The sequence below is a fragment of the Corvus kubaryi genome, unplaced genomic scaffold (assembly GCF_017639235.1).
Source record: "Corvus kubaryi isolate FWS band 111438036 unplaced genomic scaffold, C.kubaryi_AGA036_p1.0 37292, whole genome shotgun sequence".
Taxonomy (NCBI): domain Eukaryota; kingdom Metazoa; phylum Chordata; class Aves; order Passeriformes; family Corvidae; genus Corvus; species Corvus kubaryi.
Genome location: NW_024581091.1, coordinates 786,862 through 810,809, shown reverse-complemented (window position 1 = coordinate 810,809; position 23,948 = coordinate 786,862). Strand labels below are relative to the sequence as shown.

The following is a 23,948-nucleotide window of genomic DNA, read 5'->3' as shown; positions in this document are numbered from 1 at the left end:
GGGCTGCAGGGGCGCCGCGCCGGGGATGCCGTGCTGGGGGCTGTAGGGGCGCGGTGCCTGCAGGGGCTGCGGGGGAGCGATGCCGGAGGGCGCGGCGGGCTCGCCGGGGCGCGCCGCCTCTGCCCCTTTCCGGGGCCGGGGGGGCCCGCGCAAAACTTTTTTGGCCCCGTTTTGGGGCCGCGGCTCGTGGTTGCGGCGGGGCCGTGGCGGCGGCGGGCAGCTCCTCCCGGAGCCCCGCGCTCCGAGCCGCGCGGGCACGGGGAGGCGGCGGGGGTGGTCCCGGGCTGCGCCCGCCGCGCCTGAGGGATCGGTGCCTTGCCGCGGGTGGTGCTGCCCGCCGCTGCCCACGGATGGGAAAAGCTGAGAGCGGGAAGGGCTGTGCCCCGCGCGGAGTGGGCAGTCGGCGGGCGGGACGTACCCGCGGTCCCCGGGAGGCTGCGGCGGGCAAGGCTCGGCAGTCCCGGCATGGAAGTCTTCCGAGGGCCACGCGTGTCCTGCGTTTTCCAGCGTGACCGTTTTTCTGGGGATGTGGTGGCCAGGAGGGTTTTTACGTTCATGTTGAGAAAGACAAAAGATTTCCCTTTCACAGGGAGAAAGTTAAAAAAACCGCAAACCCACAAAAGCTAGAAGGTGCCGAAAAAGAAAAGCAAGTCTCTCTCGTATCCAGCTTGCAGAAACGTGAATGAAACTCCACCGTGACCAGACTGAATGCACTTTTGTGCATCGTCGGCCGGGGGAGGGAGAGACTTGATCGACTTCCCGGTAACTTTTTCAGTGCTTGGGGGTAACACAGATATTGCCCACGAGTGGAACACTTGAGTGTGGCTCCTTCTCAAAATAAGAAAATGGTCTGTGTTCAAGATGTGACCAGGATGAGACAAGTTTCTTTTAGCGTTTATTATGTGCTTATGGATCTGCAGGGCTGTATGGTTCCTCTGATGTGGCAAAGCAAATGTATGGAGATGGGGTTAATGGTGTTACAGGAGGTGGGGAGGTTATGCTACTAAGCAAAATAAGAGCTGATGTTTCTTACCAGAATACCTATAAATTATACCAGCCATTCGTAAAGCTTCTGAGATGTTTCCTTGATCTTAAGGTCTAAAGCATGCTTGGAAATTGAAGTTTGTCTTTCCGTGTGAGAATATGCATTGAAATCACGGCTTCAGATGGTTTTTTAGGGCAAGCTGAAGGGTACTGCTAAGCAGAGCCTTTCGGCTTTGTGTGGAGCAGTAGCTTTGCAGCATGAATAGGCTCAGGAACGTGGTTTATTTCAAGACGTGATTGCTAATTGTTCTTGTGGGTGTGTTTGGCGCTTTTTTTGTTTGGTTGTTTTTTTGTTTTGGTTTTTTTTTTTTTTGTTACTATGTTAAACTGGTGCTGCTTCTGAGCTTTTTGGGTTAATCCAAGTCTCTGTGCCATCCCAGAATGACATCCACGAAGGGTTTTGCACCAGTTAAACTGAATTCTTGTCTGTGGAGCGCTGAGTCCAGACCAGTGGGACTGACTGCAGGATAAAGCATCCTTCAGCATGAGAAACGTGTGTGTGGGAGAGGGAAGGAGGAGGGTACTCGGCTTCCTCACAAGCAGCTGGTGGGCAGACCCTCCATCCTCCGGAATCAGACAAGAGAGTTGTTTTATCTTGGGGTGATAAGAGAAGAAAGGACAGTGGGCTGGCATTCAAGAGATGTTGGGGATGTTCTGTGTTGTGTACCTCCTTATCTAATCCTCTCTGCTCCCACTTTGCATGCTGCTGTTGTGTTGCTGGGAGGGTGGCAGGGAGTTGGAAGAAATAGTTAATTATATGTTAGAGCAAGGCGAGACTGGTGAACGTTTTCCTTTCCACCTTTCTTACAAAATATTATTAAGTTGAGCCATGAGTGGCATGCATCTTGTTGGAGGGAGGATGAAAGGAAGGGGAAAGAAAAAGGAAAGGAATGAAACCAAAAGCGAGTCAGTTTGAGTTAAAATGATGATAACATTCCTGAGTCACAGCCTTTTACATCCCAGCAGGATATGACATTATGTTAATTGTAAAAGTATGCATAAAAAATAACTTCAGCAAGCTGCTCTGAAGTGTCTGTGTTTAATTGTAGCCGAGCAGGGCGTGTTTTGATAGGATGGGCGGCTTTCTTTTTAAGGGCCTGATCCCACAGATGTGAAGGCACATGTGTAATGTGCTGCCTGTAATTTCATTTGACTTAATGGAGACTGATCTTGGCATGCAAATGTAAAGGCATGCATAAGCAACGTTTTGGCAGGATTGGTGCTGGGAGCTGGTGTGGGAGCTCTCAGCTGATGAAAGCCATGCCTGTGCTTAAGCATGCACCAGGCTGGGAGGATGCTATGGTCATCTGGGCTCAGTGTGAGATACACCACTTCGAGGCTGGAAACTGTTGAGATGTGCTGGATAGGGGACACTTTTCTTCCTCTTGGATTAATTTGCAGCATCTTGACCAGTGTCAGATGATTTCTTAGTAGATCAGAGCGTGGAAGAGGGCTCTGGCCTACCTACCCTTCTCTTTATGTGTTTATCCTAAATATTTATGGAACCAGAGCTTGGTTGTGTTACAGGAGTGAGACTCATGTTCACTCAAGAGTATACATTTGGTGTACCCCCTTCTGCAAGCCTAACAAAAACTGAGGGAAAATGAAGCTGGAATGCTGATTTTACATGGGAACCGTAGAAAACATTATCTGTGAGATTAAAACAGCACAGTGTATTCTTCAATCTGTTTTAAAAATACTTGGTAATGAGAGACTGCTGGTTTCCATGGAAGGGAGGGAGGAGAGTGAGATGGGAAGGTAGAGTGGGGCTGAAGCCTCTGTGCTTCATCTTTGAGCAGCAGATTTGCTGACACCCACTGGGGTCAGCAGGAGCTGGGGGCAGCGCCTTTGGAGAGCCACATCCACGTGTGCTGCTGGTGCCGCACGGCCACCATGACCACTGGCTTGGGATAAGAGCTGCGCACCAGGGAAGGGGGTACCCCACGTTTCTGCATCGGGGGGCTGCAGACTGCTCACAATGGATGTGGTGATGCTGCGGGTGTGGGTGGCACTGCTGGGGCTGCTGAGGTGGCCAGGGCACGGGTTTGGCTTCCTTGCCTGCTGCTGCCAAGTGGGGCTTTTGGGCCTGGCCTGGCTCAGCTGTCCGCACCAAGGAAGCGGCCGTGGGTGGTGCACACCGGACTGTATTTTAGTTTGTGACCTTTTTGTTTCCTTTATTCACCTCGGTGCCTTATTTGCAGTAGGAAATTCTTTCAGACAATTCTTGCTGCTCCTGTTGATGTTAACAATGGTGGGAACCTGCCTCCTCCTTGCTTTCATTTCAGCACAGCCTTGGTCAAGGGGCAGGTTGTGTGTCCAGCCCACCACATGCTCAGGACCTCTAGCTTTTCCAGTGTGAATGAGCTGAGCTGGAGTCAGGATCTGGTGGAGGTACTTGGAAAGTCCTCACTTTGAGTAGGTGAGATGATGGGGAAGCAATTTTAGTGCCTGAGTAAGACCCCTAAAATAATGATGGGGATTGATTAAGTAAGCAGCGTGAATCTGAGAGATAAAAATATTTACTCAGAGCTGAGGCATGTTTTATATGTCCCCTTCCCACCCCTGTAGCCCCTGAGAGAGAGAACTTTCCTGGCTGCCTGTCCACTATGGAGCCATCTGAGGGCTGTTGCTTCTCTTTGTGGCCTTTCTATGGCTCTTCTTTTTGAGGTGATTCTGGGAGCATGGGCATGAGGCTGCTCAGCGCTTGCTTGGCAGGAGAGATGCCAAGGGCACAGGGTCTTCTGTTGGCTTGGCAAATGCTGCAGTCTCATCCAGCCTTGCCCTTGGTGTGGTTTGGCTCTAGCTTCAGTCCTGTGAGCTACAGGGGCTCTTCCAGGAAAAGATACTGAAGCAGCTTCAGCGTAGAACAGTTGGATGCAACCAGGTGATGTAAAAATAAACAAAAAAAGCCTCCCAATAGTACTCGAAGCTTTTTTTAGGTACGCTGTGTAGCTGCCTTCGCTTCCAGCTCTGTGAGCAGCTCTCCAGCCTGCTGGAGTAAGTGGTGCGTAATAATGGTTCAGACAAACACCACAGCATGGGGAGAGTTCAGCGCTGATGCTGCTGGAGGAGGCTCTGGAGCAGAGACGCAGAACCAACTTTGTGGTCTTGCTCTCTTAGCTAGCAGCAGTGTTAACAAAAATTTACTCCAAATGTTGTTCTTGCTCCATAGAGTGTAAGTGCTTGTTTGCATCCACTATGCAGTGGGAATAAGAGGTGCTCCTTCTTGGCTGCTTCATCCCATCCGGATGCCTTTCCCCATCCTCTGCACCATGGTGCCTGGTTTAGACGGATGTGGGGCAGGATTTGTGTTGCCAGAACTGTTGTCTTCCACAGTTCGGGCAGGCGTGATGAATGTGGGTGTAGGCAAGGTCCACTTGGCCATGCATGAGGTGCTGAAGGAAGAACAGTTCCCTGTGGTTTTCCTTTAGCAGTACCCAGCCCTACTGGAAGCTTTCTCCCTCTCTGGAGTGCTCTGCTCATCCCATGTAAGTGGTGCTCTGCTGGCACAAGCTGTAGTCCAAAGGCCATTACTGCCTTTCCCTGGTAGCGCAGTTATTTTGCTGGGCTCTGTGATTTATGAGTCTTGAGCTATCTTTGGGACTCCTTACTTGAAAATACAGGCTGTGCCCGTGTTTTTGGTGACATAGGATCTGAATTAGCAATTAGAGCTCTTGAAGTGTCTGAAAATAGGAAGAAGCTGCATCTTTCCTTGCAGGCTTAAGGTTTTTGTTTTCTGTAGTAGCATCCCACATAAGGTGCTGTCAAAGGGCAGACTGCCACTGTATTTGGGGAGTGGGTGCTTTCTTCTGTCTGAGCTTACAGCTTCTTTAGGTCTTTCTATTGTCTAATTGGATTTTCTATTTCTGAATTTATTTTCAGATGGGATCTGGCTGCTGGAAATACGTTATTGAAGTACTGTAATTGTGGGTTATTTCTTTACCAGATCTGCTCATGAATACTTGGCACAAGCTAATAGAAAAAGACTTGGTTTAAAAACATTTTGGTTTTGCCACAGTTGTTGCCCGCTTTGCCAGCGGCTCCTGAGAACCGATTCCTGTGCACAGCAGTAGTTCTAATATAAATTGTTCCTGGAAATCTGCATGCCTCTCATGTCTTTCATTCAGCAATTATATTAACCTCTCTCACGTGATGGATGTGGAAGTGAGGAACTGTTTTGACTCCTGAGCGGGATCTTTGTAAATGCTTTGCCTGACTGTTCAGGGCTGTCTGTGGGTCTGAAGGTGTTCTGCCAAGTCTGGGTGTTTCACTGGTGGCTTCACTGGGTGCAAAGTGAAGTACAACGTCCTGTGTAAGCAAGAGACTTGACAGAACTTATTTGCCAGATGTGTTGAATGTACCAAGTGTGCAAGGTGCTTTGTGTAAGTACATGAACTTGGCTTGAACTAAGCTTCTGGCAGTCTGGTGGTAGCAGCTCTGTTTTTGCCTGTAGACAAAGTGAAAGGATCAGGTTGGGTAGATGGCTTGCTTGGTGACCCCGTGAGCTTGTGGCTCCCTCTTCTGCAGGGTAGCAGGGAGAGTGGTTCACAGGGAATACGAGAGTGTGAACTGCAGGAGAGGTGGAATTGCAGGGCTGCTTTTAGCCTTCCAGATAGAGGTTCCCACCTGTAGCCACAGACACATCTTTGCATTTTGAAGCACGCAAATCATCTCCTTTCAGCCCCCATGTAAACCCTTCTCCTCTGATCTGAGTCAGCCTGGAAGCTTTTAGCAGCTTTCAGATGAATGAACAATGTCAGGCTGATGGTCCTGGCTTAATTTTTCTAGGACAAAATTTGGCAGGCAACAGACTAGCTTGGAAATGAGAAGCTTGCAACCTGGAAAGGTGAAGGTACCTGGTTACGACTGGCACTCGTTCCTGGCATCTCCCTGCAGAAACATGGACTTCCCCACATCGCCTGGATGTGTCTAGGAAATGTATAGGGTTGCCAGTAAAGAGGTTGTGCATAAATGTAGTTGGATTTTTCTTTTTCGTTTCATCTCTGATTAAAGATTTTTCTTTTCTCTGTCATCTCCTTTGGTTTTAATTGGTAGGATTACATTTCTTGGGTATCTGTGGAATGAACACAGAAACAGTATGGCTAATGTGATTTCAGTAGTCTTTGTTGTTGTTTTGTTCCTAGTTTGAGGTGTCAAGGCTGGTATTGCCAGAAACTGCTGAATTAAATAATTGGAAGCAGTGCTCATTTATTCTGAGCTTTTGCAGCGAAAAGATTATGTTGTCATACTGCGAGCAGGTATTGCTCACTGGAAATGCTGGGAGTGATTATAAGGCTTAACACAGCCATCTGGGACTGAACATATGCACAGCCCTCAAATCTTCATGTCAAGACCCCAAGAGGAGCAGGGATTTTGCGATATCGTCTGGTGACAAATCACACCACTTCACCACCACATCTATTGGCTGCTGCTTATTCCTCCTTCAGATCTGTTTCACGTCCAGGTTGGCCTATGACAGGCCTCATTATGCCTTTGCTTTTTTGGGCAGTCAGAGTTCTGAGCTCTGAGATTTTTTTTTGCGTGAGTGTAAGCACAAGGGTATTGCCACTGGGGTGGGGGGAGGAAAAAAAGTAATTTTTCAAATCCTGTTTCAGCAGTTTATCCAAAGCTTCCTGTAATTCTGACCAGGTACCTCATCTTGCTGCTACTATGGTTTTTTTAGCAGAAGGAACACAACCAATCAACCATTATGCCTTTGTTAGCCTACAGAATCAGAAGATTAAGATTTTAAATTACATTTAGAAAGGGTTTTGTTGGTTTCGTATATCTTGTATGTAATTTCCAAGCCAAGAAAAATCCCTAGTGCTTTTAAATGAATGCTTTCTGCCACAAGCTGTCTTTTATCACAGAAAATGCCAGCCTAGTCTCATTCTGTTTCATCTGCCTCATTAATATTAAATACATGGCACTTTAATATGGCAGTCGGAGCAAAGCAGGGAATTTGAGCTAATATCTGACAATGGCAAGCTGAGATTAAAAGATATCAGAGTGCTATCGCTATGTATAAAGTAATTGGCATTTTTCAGGAGCATTTGACCTAATTTATGTCAGTTCTTTTCTCCCCCTGCTCCCTTAAATCTTTCCATCTTCAAGTGAGTCCTTGCATGCTCCTGCCTTTTTCGCAGGCCTGGCTCAGCCTTGTGGGAGAAGGAAGGGTTTGGCGATTGCAACACAAGTCCCTGGTGTCCAGTGGAGGCAGAAAGTGGCACCAGATCCGAGAGCTGTTTCATGCTGGGGAGAGCCTTTGTGGAAGAAGTGTGTGCTTGGGCTGTGGGGCAGCTCTTCAGTGAAGCTGTGGTAAACTCTCCTGATGCTCTGAAGTACAAGGAGCCTGGCTGAAAGTAAAAAAATAAACAAGTTTTCAGAGAAATGCCTCCCCTTCTGGGACGCACAGTTGATGGTCACTGAGCAATTGGAACGATTCACGTCAGTTTCTGATATGTGATTGAGTAGTACTGTCAGGGGACCTTGGGCTGTGTGTCTCCAGGTAGCTGAATATTCACCCAGCTGGAAAGCACTCCTGCTAGTCAGCATTTGGAGCTGAGCAACTATTAATTATTAGAGCGGTAATTACAAGAGCCACTCGGGATTAGGGCCTACATGCTGCGAATGTTTCGGCCTCTGATTTGGTGTGTGGTCTTGGGCAAATGCCTTTGTCTTAGTGTGCCTTTGTTTTCTTCGTGCATAAAGCAGGAGATAATTCCCTCCCTTGTTTTGTGAGGTGCCAAGCCGTGATCAGTGAATTAATAGCACGCCACAGTCACCTTTGCAGACCTCGCCCTGTTGCACCAAATCGAGTGAACTCTTGTAACACAGAGGCATTACCAGATTAATGCTTTAAATTGAAACTACCTTCAAGAAAATAATTAATCAAATAGGGTAATATGTAAGTTGTGTTTTCAAGGAGATGTAACAATAAGGAGGAAGGGTTTAAAGCTAAGCAGTGTGAGTAACTCTGACCTTGTTTCTCTGGGTTTACATGAATGCAATTGAGGGCAATTTTCACATAGAGCATTCCTAAGAGATACTTAATTTCTCTGGTGTAGGCCAGAACCGTTTAAACACAAAGCCAGAGGTGTTTTGTTGCTTAAACAAAACATTATTTGAAATTGTGGGTTGCCATGTGACTCCTCTCTGTTACTGAACACAGCTACATTTCCTCTAGGTTTTGCCTTGCCAGGAACGGAGCTCAGAAAAGCATTTTTTCCAGTGGGATGTGCTTTACAAGATTTTGATATAACCTGAGGAAAGCAGTATTTTTTCATAACCTAACCAAGTAACCTGATGATTTCTTCCAGTGGGTTGAGCCAGAAAGCCAGAAGTATAAATCCAGGCTAGCTGTGATACAGTTTACGTGCTGTCCTGGTTTCAGTTTGAAGGGAGCTATAAAGTTCACACGGGCTAGAAAATGTTTCTGGCATGAAGTAGGTGGTTGGTCCCTATGTAAAATACACAGTAAGGAGTCCCAAGGGAGTGGCGTGTGGATGTTGTCAGTATCCAGACTGTGGTAAATGTATCTTTTTTCTGAGCTGTGTGTGCTGAAACGTCTTGGCAATTGGAGGGTGCTCGGGGCTGGAGCCTCATACTCCCCTTTTGGTGCAGTGCCTTGCAGAGGAGGATTGTGGCCCAGCGTCTACAGTTCAGTGGTGCTGGATTGAAGGAAGGAGGATGGAGACTGCTGGATGTGTGCCATCCTCCTGGGTACTGTGGAAGTAGGAAGGTTGTGCAAGCCAGCTCTTGAGGTTTATGCTCCAGTTTGCACCCTCAGGGGCTACTGCGTGACCTGAGAAAATGTGGATTAAGACATCAAGCGCCAGAGGAAGGGCTGCTCCAGCCTGTGCCGGCTCTCCTGGGGTCAGCGTGCACTGCTGGCCAGGTGCTGGCTGTGCTGGTGTGTGACGTGGGAGCCCTCATGCTGCATGTACAGACCCAGCTCCTTGTCCTGGACAGCCGTGGGAGGAGGAGCTGGGCATTAGTCTTCTTTTCTGAAGGCTTCCCAAGTTCCTCAGCAGGTATATCTGTCAGACCCCAGCTGCTCTGGGATATGAGCAACCCAGGCAGGGCTGCTTGTGGCTTCGTGCATCACCTCCTGCTTTGAGCAACGTGGAGGTGGAGACTGCAATCTTAATAAAGAATATGCAACAGCAGATCCCTCGCTTTGGTATCTCATTAAATAACTCGAGCCAAGGGCAAAAACGTGCACCGCACATGGGAATTCTGCCCCAGTTTTGGGATAGGCGGATCTGCAGCACTTGCAGTTACAGAGCATGTCAGAGCAAGGAGCTCCTTCATGTGAACTAATCTTCCCTAGACCTCTGCAGGAAGCGCTTGCTTGGAGCAGGCACAATTTGCCTTTGGGTGTGTTTGTCTTCCCGAATCCTTAGGTTAGGCTCCATAAATTTGCGACAGGATTTACCTGCTCTGTCAGGTCTTCACAGCCCGGCTGCTGCAGGAGCTGAGCCCGGTGCAGCGGAGCCTGCTCATCTGTCACAGTCGTTCTCGCTCCGCGCGGGACTCGTGCTCAGCTGCCGTGTGCTGTGCGCTGGCACAGCGACTTGGCCAGGCTGAACAGCCCAGGGCTTTGCTAATGGAAGGATACCTGACATGTCCTACTGCCTGTCCTGGTGCTTGCAGGGAAAAAGAGGAGTTGAGGGGAAAAAGGGGATGAGAAATCCAAGTACTGCGAGCATAAAAAGCTACAGGGTAAGGTAACCGCGGGAGGTGCAAGCTAATGGCAAATCCTCTTGCTTACTGTTGTTATTCAGAGAAACAGCCTTGTAAAATGTTCCGTTCCAGAAGCTGTCCTTGAGCTATGGATTTCAACCAAGAGCAGTGCAGTATGTATCATCTGTACTCAAAAGGTTGCAAGACTTTGGATTGTGTTTACCTTGACTGTTCTGGAGAAATCTGAGCAGCTGGACTGTCCAGGCGTGTAGTACTCCAGAGAATTCAGTCTGTTTGCTTTTGGGGTGTATGGGAGAATTAACACTGGAAGTGTGGGCTTTTTTTAAATGCTGCTCTGTTACGAGCAGTGGCATGGGTTGCTACAGCACAAGTCTTGACAGGAGGGCAGAAATTAAAATTAAATCTGAATCCAGCTGCTTCTGCTTTCCCTTCAAAGTGCAAACATGGCTGGGGTGGACAGTCGAAGCAGAATGTGGTGGCCAACATTAATTAATCTGTGGGGGTGGATACTGGCTCCAGTTTAACCTTCTAGCAGGACTACCTCCAACAGCTAATGGACGTTGCAGCAGCCTGCATATGGAATAATTTATGAATTTGGAAGGACACGATTCCAGAGAATGTGGGTGAATGCCAGTTGTTTGCAAATCTCTGCCAACGGTCTAGTGAGCGGCGGGCTGCTGTGGGAAAAATAACATTGGGTTAGCGCAGGGCGATGTTTGGAAGTGTCCCACTTAGTTCCTAAAACCTGGCCCTTGTGCAGAGCTGCACTGGGCTCTCGGCAGGACACTCCAAAATAGCAGAAATGCGTTAAGTATGTGTCTGCTGCTTGCACCAAACAAGAAGTAGGCAGCAGCACAGGGAGATGTTTTTAGCTACAGGCTTTTCCCAGAGAGCCTTAGCAGCATCTTTGTTGTTTGGGAGGACAGTTTCCTTGTTCCAGGTAATTGGACTACCTGGGCACATGCCAGATCACTTGATCTTGCAGCTCCAGGGCAGCTTGGTCCCACCACAGACCTGTTCCCTGGCTCGGGAGCTGGCGTTGGGGCGCTCTTCCTGCAGCCGAAGGAATTTTTGCCTTTCCTCAGCACCAGGCTCCAGAGCCGGATGTGAACCCAGCAGCACTCCTGGCCCCTTTCCAGCTTTCCAGGCTCCTGCTTTTAATTAAACTGTCGCGACACTGCAGCCGGAGGATGACTGAGATACCAGAAGCCAAAGGTCCGGCTCACAGAGGTGTTTGGGAGCCTTGGAATGCGGATGGGAAGCCTTGGACAGAGCATAGGGCAGGATCAGTGCCTGCCTCCCACTAATTGTGGTTTATTTGCTCTCTGCTCATCCATCTGCTCTGTGGCAGGGCTGAAAACAACTCTGAAGTCTGGTTTTAATAACAAAGTGTATCCTCACAGCTGAGGGGAACCTTGGACGACAGCTACCCCTTTGCAAGCCTTCACTCTGTGGAAGTTGATGTGCACCACTTACCTGTGAGGATCTTTGTGGATTTGAGATAATTACCGGAGGCTCCAAGGAGATTTGCTGTACTTGGTCTGTGTTACCTGGCATTTCTTCGCACTTTATGCCTCTAGGTTTGGTCACACGATAGAGCAGTGCTGGCCTCTGAGCAGCTGCCTGCCTGCTGGATAACTTGTTCTCCTCATGGAGCTTATCCTTTTGCCAGCCATGAAAACATCTTCCCTCATACTTCCTGGCCAAGTGTCGTTTCTACTGTGCATGTAAATGACTGCTTCCCACCTCTCTTGTAACAAATGCCCGTTGTTCCAGTGGACAGGTTGAAATGCAACGTAATCCTCAAATGTTCTGGAGATTTGACACATACCATGAGCTCAGTGAACGTGCAGCTCTGCCAGAGACTGCGTTGGGATGGAGAACTTGGGAAGAAGTAGCAGCTATGGGAAGTCTGGTTCTGGAACTAATGTGGGGGGAACACTGTAAACACAAAGCTGATAGTAGGTTTTGGATCAAGTCTTTGGAATTGTGAGTCCGAAGAGAATTTTATTGTTACAGGATGCATTTAATTAGTATCTGGAATGTAGCCACTAATGTAGGTTTGTGTATAGAAAGACTGCTAGTACTTTCCTTTAGGAATTGTTGTTTTCTACGTGTAGATGTTCAAATAATGGTGTTAATAAAACTTAGCAACAGCCAAAAGGAAAATATTTTTCCCTTGCCTATTTCCTTGTGCTGTACATTTAGACACTGTTCCCATTGTTGGGGTTTTTTGGTTTTGGGTTTGTTTTTTTTTTTTTTATTTGGGCTATGTATGTCCCTTTTTCTAGAGCAGAAAGGAAAATTGTTCACCAACAAAAGCTAAGCTTGTGGAAGCGTACCATTTGGCTGAAGGTTCAGGGGCTGGAAGCATCTGAACCTACCAACATGAGGGGAAGTGTGGGAGTGGGACTTGGGGGTGTCCCTGGAGCCTCCAAAGCCCTTGCTGTGAGGAAGGAGGAAAAGGGTGACTGTACAGGCTTGTGCTTTAGTAACAGACATTGATGAAGGGGGAGGTTTTTCCATATGTAGCAATTTATGCCAGTTTTGCATCTGACTTTATTTGCATTATTAGGATTACACTAATAAATCTGCTCTAAACCTGCTTAAAATCCCTGGTGCTGTGCCACTGCCTCTTGCCGGGATCCAGCCCTGGGGTGGAAGCTGTGCTCACACAGCTCAGAGCCTGCTGCATCTGCTCAGCTGTGGTCTCACTGCCTTTACAATAAAATCCCACTTGCACCAATGACTTTTTTTATTTTCTTGCCCAGGAATTCCTGCCTCAGTAATAGAAGTGTTTGGAAAAGAGGCCCCTGCAAAAGGGGCTTGTTGGACAAGCCTGATGTTGGGCGTCATTGCCTGTAATTGAGGGAAAGATCCTTACCCACTGCACGGGAGTGCCCAGGTTTCTCTCCTGTGGAAAAACCCTTTTCCTGTAGGGTGATGGTGCTGCCTGAGCTGTCTTTGGAGGCCACCATGGGCTTTGCATTTCCTTGCTGGGGTGTGTTTGCAGGGGAGGCTGAGGATGTGCTTTGGAAAGGACAGAGATGTTCAGCTGCCAGAGGGAGTTTGTCTGTGCTGTGTCAGAGACCTTGGTGGCCTGTGCTGTGGGGGGGACTTGTTCTGTCACGTCCTTCACACTGTGTTACTTTGTCCCCAAAAGCTGGAATGCAAGGAAAGCCGTACCCCTTTTCGGGGATGGGGAGGAACAAGATAAACTCGAGAGCATAGGCGTGGGGCAGCATGGGACTCTTGATGCTTCTGGGAGTTGGTTTAAATCTCTGGAATGAAAGGTTTATCTCTGCTACAACTCAAAAACTGGAGCTGTAAAGCTAATCCTTGGATTCCTTGTGAGTAGAGAGTTAATTCTTTCTTCTGGTGCTGTAAATGTTTATTTAGCCATGCATTTATGGAGTTCAGGTGGTCTGGAGTGTATGTTGGGCAACTGCCGGTATCCTGTCCAGGGACTCTTTATGACTTGGAGCATCACCAGGAGTGTAGTGGCCATCACACGCCTTTGTGGTCCTGCCCCTTAGCAAGTGATGGATACGGAGAGGACTGTGGGAACATTCCTGTCTGTGGTCTGCATGTGAGAAGTATGTTTTGTCTTGCACTCTCTGTTGGCTCCAGAAATGTGAAGTTTCTGTAGCAGTTATCAGTGCAGCAAAACACAAGGAGGATAAAAAATCTGATGTAGGGTGGCCTTCTAGTCCCGTCTCCTCCTAACAATCCCAGTGTTATGGCTGTGCTGCAGACCTAGATCAGATGTCCTTTCCTCTGGAGGAACTCTGGCCAGTGAAGTTTTCTGCAAAGACAAAACATAGTCTTCCAAGGTAACCACAAAAATTTGGAATTAGTGAGGTGGAGGGAAGGAAGTAGTTCAGTTGAAATATAGAATTGCTCCTATTCATAAAAATTTTAGTATTGGCTTTCCCTGTTTAAGGCAGGAAAACCAGGATTTGCTGAGGGCAAGTGGGGAGCTTCATATGCTTTGAGTCAGTTGAGATCTCAAAGTCTATGGACTAGTATTTCCAAAACTGTCAGCCAAATAATTGAGTAAACCTTCACCCTTTCCTCTGCGTGCAGGTTCAGTCCAATTTAATTCCACTTTCGTTCTTGCTGAAGATGAAAAACTGTGTGCTAAGGCAAACAGTATTTGTAATTTTCAATATTTATTGATCACTGACCTTTTCTTACTCGTGTTGAAGGCCTTCTGTGGCACCCTGGAAGAGCTCTGTGTGCTATAAGGGGCTCTGTGTGTTCTGTTTCCCTTTTTGAAGCAGTTGTGAGGGCTGTGACTCAACATTCAGCACATTAGACCATGCCATGAGCTCATTCAAAGCTGGTTCTCTTGCTTTGTTGTTTTCTGGTTACTTGGTTGGAATCACACTCGAGCGTACCCGTTGCTGGTGAGAGTGGTAACACTGGACTTGGCTAAACCCAAGCTGTTTTGTCTGGCCTTTTACTTAATAACCTTAGTGCTGTATATGCATGTGCACACTGCATATGAATTTAAGAAGAGCTGGTCTGAGCCAGCTCTTTCAATCTAGTTGAAACTGGATTGACACTTCCTTGGTAATGCTGGACCAGTAAAGTCTCCCTGGGGAATTCCTGTGTATCTAGCACTTGTTTGGACTCTAAAAGCCCTGGTAGGGATTTTTCAAGGAGCTAGGTGATGGTTAGTTTGAAGTTAGGGCCCATTTATACTCACTGCTGTGGTACCTGGGCATGCAATAAGCCATGTGTGTATATCCATCTGTGTTACCTCAGGATTTAGGTGCGAAGACAGCTACTGTGATAAATCTGGACTCTTTAGTCCAGAATCCAGAGAACTAATAAATAAATGATCTGAAGATCTGTGCTTTGATAGACACAGCTCTGGTGCCCTGCTTGGGAACTGGGTCTGTGCAGACCCCGGCAGTGTGTCTGTGTGCCGGGCAACCACAGTGTCCCCCATCTGCCTCTGAGCAAGCCAGGGGACACAGTATTACTTGAATCCTGCTTGTGAGTCCCAGGGATAATTAATGATCCAGAGCATGATCTGGGGCACCTTCCAGTCCTGGAGCTTGTTGAATAGGAGCTGACAAAACGTGCCCTTGATGTGTGGCTGCAGCTTTTCAGGAAGGAACACATGGGGTTAGGGAACTGCGAGGCAGCCCTGCTGGGCTCTGCCTTCGCCACCTCAAGGAAAGCTGCTGCTTTTCGTGTCCCGGTGGCCCTTAATTTGAGTCAGGTATTGGAACAATGCTGCCTTGTTACAGCTTCCTAAGCAAGCCCTTTGGGCTGCTTTCCTTTCTCAAAATCTGTCTTTTGCTCTGGTTGTGTTCACAACCCTAGCTAGACTGGAGTTAGTGGAAGACTGGGGAAGGTTGGAGGAAAACCTGGCAATGGGTCAGATGTTCTGTTACCAGGTTTGTCTTAATTCTGCCTTTTTTTGCCTGGGGGCAGTGTCCCAGAGAGCTCCCTGCAAAAGGTCTCTTTGTGGGTATAACTGGAATCTTGCCAAGGTCATGTATCACCCTTCCCTCTGTGTCCGGTCCCATATCGGGCTGTGCCTCCAGCTTTTAACAAAGTTTGGATCCAATGACTTAACAGCCCGTGGTGCAGCTGTTTCAAGGCTATTTTAAGTGCATGACAGTGAAATACAGAAGGAAATGACTGTTGGGTTTTTCGTCTCTCCTGCCTTGCTGGACTGTATCTGTGGTAGTGTGGGACTGTGCAGCCAGAAGGGCTGGAAAAGGGCAAAGAACTGAAAGAGAGGAAAGTATTTCTATGGCCATATAGCAACACGCCTTCCTGCTGTCTCCCAGCTGGCTTCTGTCCTTCTGATCAGAGTTGTTTTTAACTCCTAAGGTGACTTGTTCTCAAGTCCTAACAGAGACTGGACCTTCTCCGCTCCTCGCGGGTGTCAGCTCTCCTGGAGTCACAGCCTGACTCCGGTGTTGTGTCACTGTGCAGCGTTTCACTCAGGGCTCACGTGAAGGAACCTCCAGCTCTCTCCGCTGTGCCTGGCTGAGGCGATGGCTGGGGATGCTCCAGGGGGTGGGTTTGCCTTTCCCTGTGCGTGGCAGGGAATCGCAATGAACCATGCGCTGTCTTCTGAAGCAGGAGGAGTGGAGCGGGCTGGTGTGGGGAGCTGGCACTGAGCAGCAGCTCCCATTTTATCCCCTCAGTCTCACACAGGCAGTCAGAGAGGCGGTTGCACGTCGTCTTCCTGTCAGGAGAGAGATTGGCCAGAGAAGCAGAGAGCATCTGGTTCTCATTGGGCTCTGCCTTTGGATGGTCTTCATTCTTGTTTGTCACATTATGTCTTTTTTTTTTCCCCCCTTCCTTCCTCTCTCCTTTTTTCTTTCTTTTCCCTTCAGTGAGTTTACAAGCCTTGCTGGAATGCACATATGGTCCTTATCATCCCTGAAGTCCAGCTTTTTTTTCTTTTGCTGGTTAGCAGTTTGTGACATCAGGGGCTGTTAGAAGCATTAGTCACTTTTACTCCAAATAGAAAGGTCCGTGGTTTTTGGAAACCTATGGAGGAAAATGTCTTTTATGTCGGTTCTTGGCATACATGGAACCGTGAGTGCTCTGAGCTTGTGCTGACCTGTAGCCAAACATTTTGCCTGAAGACAAATGCTCGTCCCCACTCTCTGCAGCCACTCCTGAATTGTCAGATTTTGCTGACTTCCCTCTTTCCAGAAGAATGCAACTGTATCCTTTTTCCTCCATGCTCCTGCCGAGTTCCTGCAGCTTGCCAGTGTAAGCAGTTCCCCTCACTTCCCCGCCAGCGTGCCCCGGAGGCACGGGAGCAGCGGTGGCTGGATGGACTGCGGGCAGCGTGTCCTTGCCGTGTGGCAGGGGCTAACACTCGCAGTTGCAGGCACTGGGAACCAGGATATTTGGTGCTGCGTGTCCGGGAGGTGGGCTGTGTGCTTCCCGTCCCCTGTGGCATCTGTGCTGGGGGAGCTGGGATTGGGGCACGTTGGCTTGTCCTCTGGCAGGCTCAGTGTGTGTGGGCTGCACACGAGCAGGGGCCAGCTTGTGATGCCTGCTTGCTGTTCCCTGTGTCATCCTGCCCCTCACTTAGGGAGCCAGCCCTGGAGAGAGCATCACTCCTGTGTGTTACTGCCTGTGCCGGTGGAAGTTGTGTCCAGCATCACCAAGTGTCTGGTGGTCTCCTGGGGGGAGCCCATTGCTTGGTCTCACTGGCAGCCTCCCTTGGCTGATGATTCCCCAGATCCATGAGATTTTATCTGTAGAGCAGTATTTTCTGCGAGGGGGAGCAGCACAAGTCCCGCACTTGCCCTTCCCCATCTGCTGTTGCCCAGTGCTTTGTTGGTCAAGTTGCTTCCAGCCTTCCTCCCACAGAATAACCTTTTCTGCTGCACTGATTCTTGGGGATTAAAAGCAAAATCCAGCACATTCAGGGAGAGCCTTTTTGTGTTGCCTGTGTCCTCGCTGTTGTATGAGCAAGGGAGCCAGCTGTGGCATAACTCTGCTGACAGTGTTCACTTTTACTGGGAGTAGAGACCTGGCTCCTTGCTATTGTTGTAGACGTTGCTGGAGGGCTGGGGCAGGGGACTGGTGAGGAGCTGTGTGTCCCTAAGCAGCTGCAGCTGCTGCCAGCTTTTGTCCAGGAAGATCAAGATGGTTTCCTGCAGTCCATCCCTCAGGGACAATAGCTGCAGCAGTGAGTCACTGGTGGGTTGGTGGCAGGGAGGGAGGCACAAATCTTCATGGTTTGATTGACACATTAATGTACAGAATGAGAACATGCCTTCCACAGGGGTCTGCTCTCCCTGTTGAGAGAAAAGGGGGAAAAAGAAAGGAGGGGGGAAGAAAAACAACGAAAGACCTCCCAGACTTGAGTAGCTCGTGCAGACATCTGTCCGAGCCTGCAGCCAGCCAGCAGCAGCATGGAGACAGGAACTCCCCCTCCTCTGCTGGTGACACTGATGGTTGTCTTACCCTGAAACAGCAACCAAGACATCCTTCCTCTCTTTATGAACTGATTTAAGTGATTGATTGCTATCAGCCCTTTTCTTCTGGCATCCCTGCATGCCAAGGTGGGGAAGGGAGTTGTTCTTGTTTTCCTTGTTCTTCCCATACTATTCATTAATTCGTTTGTCCAGCAGTTCAGGGTTTGACCATCCCTTAACCCTGTATAGGGAAGGGGAGCGGAATTACGGGTGCTGTTTCAAGGAACAGAGAGCTTGGCTCTGGCATAGACACTGGGAATACGTGGTGCCCTGCTGGCAGGGCCACCAGCTCTCGGGTTTAACTCTGGGAGGGGGATAGATCTGTCTCTTGCTGACTGCTTTTTGCTTCTGTGCTCCCTGCTCTTGCCTGAGCTGCTTTTTTATCTGAGCAGACTAAACTATCCCTGAGGTCCCTGGCTTTGGATGCAGCATCTGAGATGATGTGACCTAGTAATGGGTCAAAAATGTTGCTGGTCTGAGCTGCTGACAACAGTAAAAGCTTTTAGAATTTCTTAAAGGTGCCTCCTTAGTTGTGTGGCCTCAAATAACTAAACGCTTGCTTCATATTTGGGGTTGAGCTCAATATTTTGCATACCAGCCCTTTCCCCTTCTTGAATTTGAGGCTCGTTTTTGTTTTCTTTAACTCTTGGGAGGCCGTGTGAAGCTGACCCCCAGCCGCCAGCAGCAGTGGGCCAGGAGGGGCCCAAGGGGAATGTTTTGCCAGCAGTCTTAAAGCAAAAGGGGCTCAGCCAGGAGCTTGCTTGGATTGGGGAATAGCCGCCATCATGGTTTCCATCCTGGGCAAGGAGAGCATACTGGAGACTGGGACAATGAATGGAGGTGTCCTTGTGGAACTCTCCTTGGCCTTTTGGGAGTGGGGCTTTTTTCCTGCCTGGGAGAGGAGTAACTTTGCTTTATCTCCAATCAGCTGCCAGACACTTTTGGAAGCATAAGGACACAGCTCTGCTTTGTGCTGCCTCTGGAGGAGTGACACGGGACCCACCTTTATCTCCAGCTCCCCATCCGTACACAGACTTACTGTTCCTGACTCCAACAAGGAGAGTAGCTTTCCCTTTATTCCTGCTGGCTCTGCCAAGCCGTTGTGGCTTGGGAGGAATGAGCTGACTCTCCTTGCACGTGCCTCATCAGCTGAATTGTTTTATATAGCTTCACTGATTCCCGTCCAGGCAAAACCCACTGTTTGCCACAGAGCATCCATTACAGCATTGCTTGACCTATGAAACCGTTGCCACCAATGTGTGAAGAAAAACAGATCTAAAGGAGCCTTGACAGGGTTCTGAGACTGCAAACCGCTCCTTGTCTTTTGGAAGGCATTTTTTCCACCCTTAAAATGAGGAGCACTGGGACGTGGGTTCCTGACAATCAATCTCTTTATCGTGATGGTAGGTAGTAGATGCTGTGCCTCTGGGGGCCTGTGTCTGCTTCACTTACCCCTTCCCTTCCCCTGCTGCAGCTAAAACCAGCAACTGTGATAACAGCAGCTCAAAGATTGTTGTTGATCCAAGAAATATTGACTGTGGGATGCCTTGCAGGGCTCTCTGCAAAGAGAAGTCAAGTGGTCAGCATCTTTCCCAAGAAACAAGCATTTATTTGTTCATGTTACTCCGTAGTTTTTGTAGGGGTTAGCACTTAGCTTTGGACATTCAGAATCACTTCCTGCTCGTGGATGGCATGGGAAGAGGGAGGGAAGCGATGCCCTGTAATGCGGGGTTCAGTAAAGGAGACATGACTGTCTTCAGGAAGAATTTAAAAATACAGGCTGCTTTTGGGATGTCTTAAGCTCTCTGACATGTGAGAACACCCAGGCACCCAAGTCTAGCAGCACATCTGGTGCAAACTGGCTGATCTCTCCAGGAGTCTGTGGAGCTGCAGTTTTACACATGCTGATCTTGTCCATGGATCCTGAAGGTGGGAACAAGGAGACGTGCTTGCCAACCAGTTACTCCTTTAGTGTGCTTGTAAGAGGTCAGTACTTCAGACACTGCCACTTGTCTGTGGTTACCAAGGCATCTCCTAGCACTGTGTTTCTGTGAGTGACTCCTGAGAAGTTGTTTTAGTCCAGCAGGATGTTTCGGTGCGGTGCTGGGGAAAGGGGGGAGTTGTGCTGAGCTCTGTTCATCTTCTGAGGGAAAATGAGGGATGTGCTTGGGAAGAAGGCAATGAGGCAGGGTGATGAGATGCCTTTCCCCTTGGGCTGAAGCACCTGAGCAGCACTGCTGACTTCCTCTGGAAGAGGAGCCATGTGGCAAGATGAATAAATCAATGCTTGTAGCATTCCCGGGGCTTGCTGGTGCACACAGCGGCTCTGGGGTGGAGCAGGAGCCTTTGACTGCTCTTCAGCTGGAGGTGCCCAGTTCTCAGTGGGATGACTCAGTTGGGATCAAACCCAGCCCACTGACTATGCTCAGGAGCTTGTGGTGGCAATTCCCAGCTGGAGGGCCATCTGACTTAGCGTCCCCTTGTTGTTACAATACTTCTGTTCTGCCAGACCGAAAGCGTGAATCACTTGCCTGCTCAGCTACTGATACCCTGAGCAATCAGGCTGGTTGCTATCCAGCAGAGGCTTCCTTTCCTTGTGGATAAAGCTATCCCCCTGAAGAGGTGAAAGCGAGAGCAGAGGCCAGTGGTAAGTGGTTATGCAGTGTGTGCACCTCCTTCCTCTGGAGAGAAGCAGCCTGCAGCTCCCGCAGAAATGTGTCAGCTTCCCAAGGCCATCTGCATGCTGCAGAACTGGCTTTGTTTGTGTGGGGAGGAGAGATTTAGAAATCAACTTCCTGTGGCCCTCCTGCCTCCTCCAAAACGTGTATCTGTGATTCTTGTGCGGAACTGCACCTATTTTCTGTGTCTGCTCTACTCAGGGAGATGCGCTGCATCCTGGGAACACTGGGGGAGGTGGATGCTTGGGTTTGTGTTTCATCTCTGCCTGTGCCTCAGGCCTCTGATCTTTTCATGAGTGTTTTGATGTTTTGAGCAGATATCAGGCTGCTCCTGTCTCCTGTTGCACAGCACAGCCTGTGAAAAATACTTGGCATTGCGAAGTGCAGAGATAGTTTTTGTTTATTCCACTGTTGATGTTTGCCACTTGCAGGAAAAAAAAAGCAAGGGGAGGGAAATAAACCAGAGAAGGTCTGCAGCAAAAATAACTGACACAGATGCAAGAGATGAGTCTAACTCCTGTTCCTGCTGAGCAACTGATGATGAGGCAGTACTTGCTTTCCCAAAATATATCAGGGAAAGAGATACTGGTGCTGTGCTGAGAGATGTTCAACACCCACCAGTTTGCGTGAAGCCTGTGAGTCATGGGCACTTACTGCTTTCTGGGATCTGCTCCGAGCTCCCTTCACTTGATCATAAACCCAAGCCCACCATGTTTTAAAAAGTACTAATGTTACAAATATTTCATTTAACCTGTTCACATCATTCGTCAATCCCAGGGCCTTTTCCAGGGAAATCCCTGTTGTGGGTGAATGAGGTAATGGTTTTTCTGTGTGGTTTTTCTTTACCCAGCCTGAGTGAAGGAGGTGGCATCTCTTAATCACCTTAAGCTTCTGTGGTGTGGTGCTGGTGAGTAGCTCCCAGTCCACAGAGGGATGGAGGCTGGTGAATTGGCACTTACCTACGGACAAGCCTGGTTTAGATCCTAAGAGAGGGCTTGGGTATCTAGCACAGGTGCCAGGCTCTGTGTGTCAGCATGGCAGAAAGGAGCCCTTTGCCCAAACTCCTGGCATAGACTGAGACATTTTCACTTAGAGATGTTGCTTTTCTCAGGGAATTTTTGTATTTCTTCTAGGTCTGAGTCTATTTGCATCAGCACCCAGCCCAGATGTAACTTGTTTCTCCCTGCAATTGGTGACTGGTCCGTTATGTTTTGAGGAGGGAAGTGGAGCTGCTCAGCAGTTGTGTAGAGAGTGGGGAGTCCTCCTCTGCTTCTGATTCTCACTTGAAGTACAAAAGAGTTGTCCATGTCTGCTCAAAAGCCCACTGATGCTGTGGAAAGAAATTGGTGCTTCCAGCACCTTTAAGTCAGGCTGAGACTGCCCATGACTGTAATTTATTGTGGCCTTGGTGGAGTGACTCCATTGGAAGTGTTTGGGTTTGGAGAAAGGTTAGTGTCTTCCAAGTTAAGGACAGCAAACTTCAGGAGAAAAATGTTGTGAAATAACAGCTGAGCTGCTCTAGGTCTACCAAGTTTGTGGGGGTTTTTTGTTTGCTTGTTTTACTGTGCTCGGGACCTTGGCATAACTGTGACTTGGGAAGAGGTGACTGGGCCAGCTTGTTTTTCCAAGCTTCTCTGTGGATTCCCATACAGCTGCTCTGGGGAAGTCCCGAATACCATCCGGGAGTTGTTTCAAACCTCCTTTCTGCAAGGTTTGTGCTGCCCCCTTGCCCTCCACAGAACAGCTTTGGGGTGTTGGATGTTGTCAGCTGAAGCCCCCGAGGAGGGGAGTGGGTCACGAGGGGTGACTGGCACCTCTGGGCGGCCTGGCCTGGCTGCTTCTCCTGCTGAGGACATGCAGAGGCAGCACCAGGGGCTTTGTAGGTTACACAGGAAATACTGGGAATGGTGCCCTGCTTCCTCACCTCGTGTCAGATGAGGTTATTTGTAAACCAAGGCGTGGCAGAGCAGCATGCTCGCTTTATTCCCTTCCTGTCAAAGCCTGGAAAAGCTGGAAAGAGTTTCAGCTGGCTCTAGAGGCACTGTTGCTATCTGAGCTGTGTCCTGCTGTGGCCATGCCGAAGGGTTGCAGGAAAAGGGCAAGAGTGTTGGCATTTCCCTTGTAATCCTGGGAGGGTAGAGAAAGTCTGAGAGCTGCTCCTTCTCTGTGGCACATGGAGCCAAGGAGAGCCCCACCTTGTCTCTCTGCTCACCTACACAGGTGTCTCGTCAGGCATAGCTTTTGGGGTTGCACGCAGGGCCATATCACAACCTCGGTCACTCCTCAGTGTGCTTCTTGAGAGAGCCAGACACACTGGGAAGTTTGGGGAATTTCCCATGCTGCTGGGGAAGTTCTGAAGTGGGAGGTTGGCTGGTTTCTGCTATGTAGCTGTGCAGTGGACACGGAGGAGGCAGCCTCAGCTGCTTCAGCAAATAAACAGGAACTGGTCAGCTCACAGCTCTGTGTTCCACTCTTTTCCAGGTGTCTGCCTAAATAATCTTAGGATAACCCTAGGGATATGGGATTCCGGGGCCTCAGAAACAGCGTTTGGGTGTTGCAAATTGGTAAAGAAGCATGATCTGTTGGTGACAGGCATGGAGAACCAGTGTGGTGGTGTTTGCCTGCCTTGGAGTTGGGGATGTTTTAGCTCCTGAGCCCCACAAGCAGAGATGGGTAGAAGGAAAAGGAGAGTGCATTTGGGACGAAAACCCAAGACACAGGTCCTGTGTCCCAAAGGCCTCTGTGTCCTTAACACAGTTCTGACAGGACTTCTTCCCTGACAGGGGTGTTGCAACCCTGTTAAATGCTTTCCTTCTGGGTCTTACAGAACGATGACCTCAGGAACCTGTCCCTGTCTGGCCACGTGGGCTTCGACAGCCTCCCGGACCAGCTGGTCAACAAGTCAACGTCGCAGGGCTTCTGCTTCAACATCCTCTGCGTGGGTAGGTCACCCTGCTGGGCCCTCAGGGGGCACAGCCCCACATTGACACCTTCTCCCTCTGCCCAGGGCCACTGCGGACCATACTGGCAGGGAAGTGACAGTTGTCTTCCCAGAGTTGCTCCACAGTGAAATCTGGTGTTCCTCTTTCCCCTTTCTCTACCCTGTCCCCCGAGTCAAAGCACGGAAATTTCTAGCTGTTAAAATCTATCCCTTTGATCATTCAATGGTTCTGCTTTCCCCAAAGGCTGCCCTTAAGGAAACCGAGTGAACTTGGGAACCAAATGTATTTTTAAAAGGATGTTAACTTAAATCTGCTTTTCGCTAGGTTGGGTGTGGAGGCTGTTTCTCACCACATTGCATTCCTTCCCTTCCAGGGTTTGCCTGTCTCCTTACATTCTTAGTTTCTCCACTTGGAAACGATGCCGTTTTTAGTCTCTAAATGATGTGCTGGAGAACAAAGCCTGTCACCTGTCCTCTGCTGTATTTAATCTGCAAGTTGGTTTTATAGCCTGAGTTACTTTTCCCACATTGTTCAGAGGGTGAAATATGAGGAGGCAACATCTTCTCTTGGCTGTAGGGAGTTAGCTGCTGTCTTGGTACTCTGTGGAT

The 23,948-nt window shown here is 49.0% G+C and overlaps 1 protein-coding gene across 5 annotated transcripts in view; it reads left to right on the top strand.

Annotated features, from left to right (window-relative positions):
* Window positions 1-23,948, top strand: part of SEPTIN11 (septin 11) — a 55,250-nt gene that overhangs the window by 5,167 nt on the left and 26,135 nt on the right. For 3 of the 5 annotated variants that reach the window (XM_042026882.1, XM_042026881.1, XM_042026883.1), the window contains exon 1: window positions 23,187-23,340. In XM_042026882.1, the coding sequence (XP_041882816.1) occupies window positions 23,202-23,340 (139 nt within the window). In that variant the 5' untranslated portion in view covers window positions 23,187-23,201. Of the gene's footprint in view, window positions 1-19,104; window positions 19,124-23,186; window positions 23,341-23,948 lie in introns of those variants that run through there. The other 2 variants (XM_042026884.1, XM_042026885.1) reach the window with 2 other exon arrangements.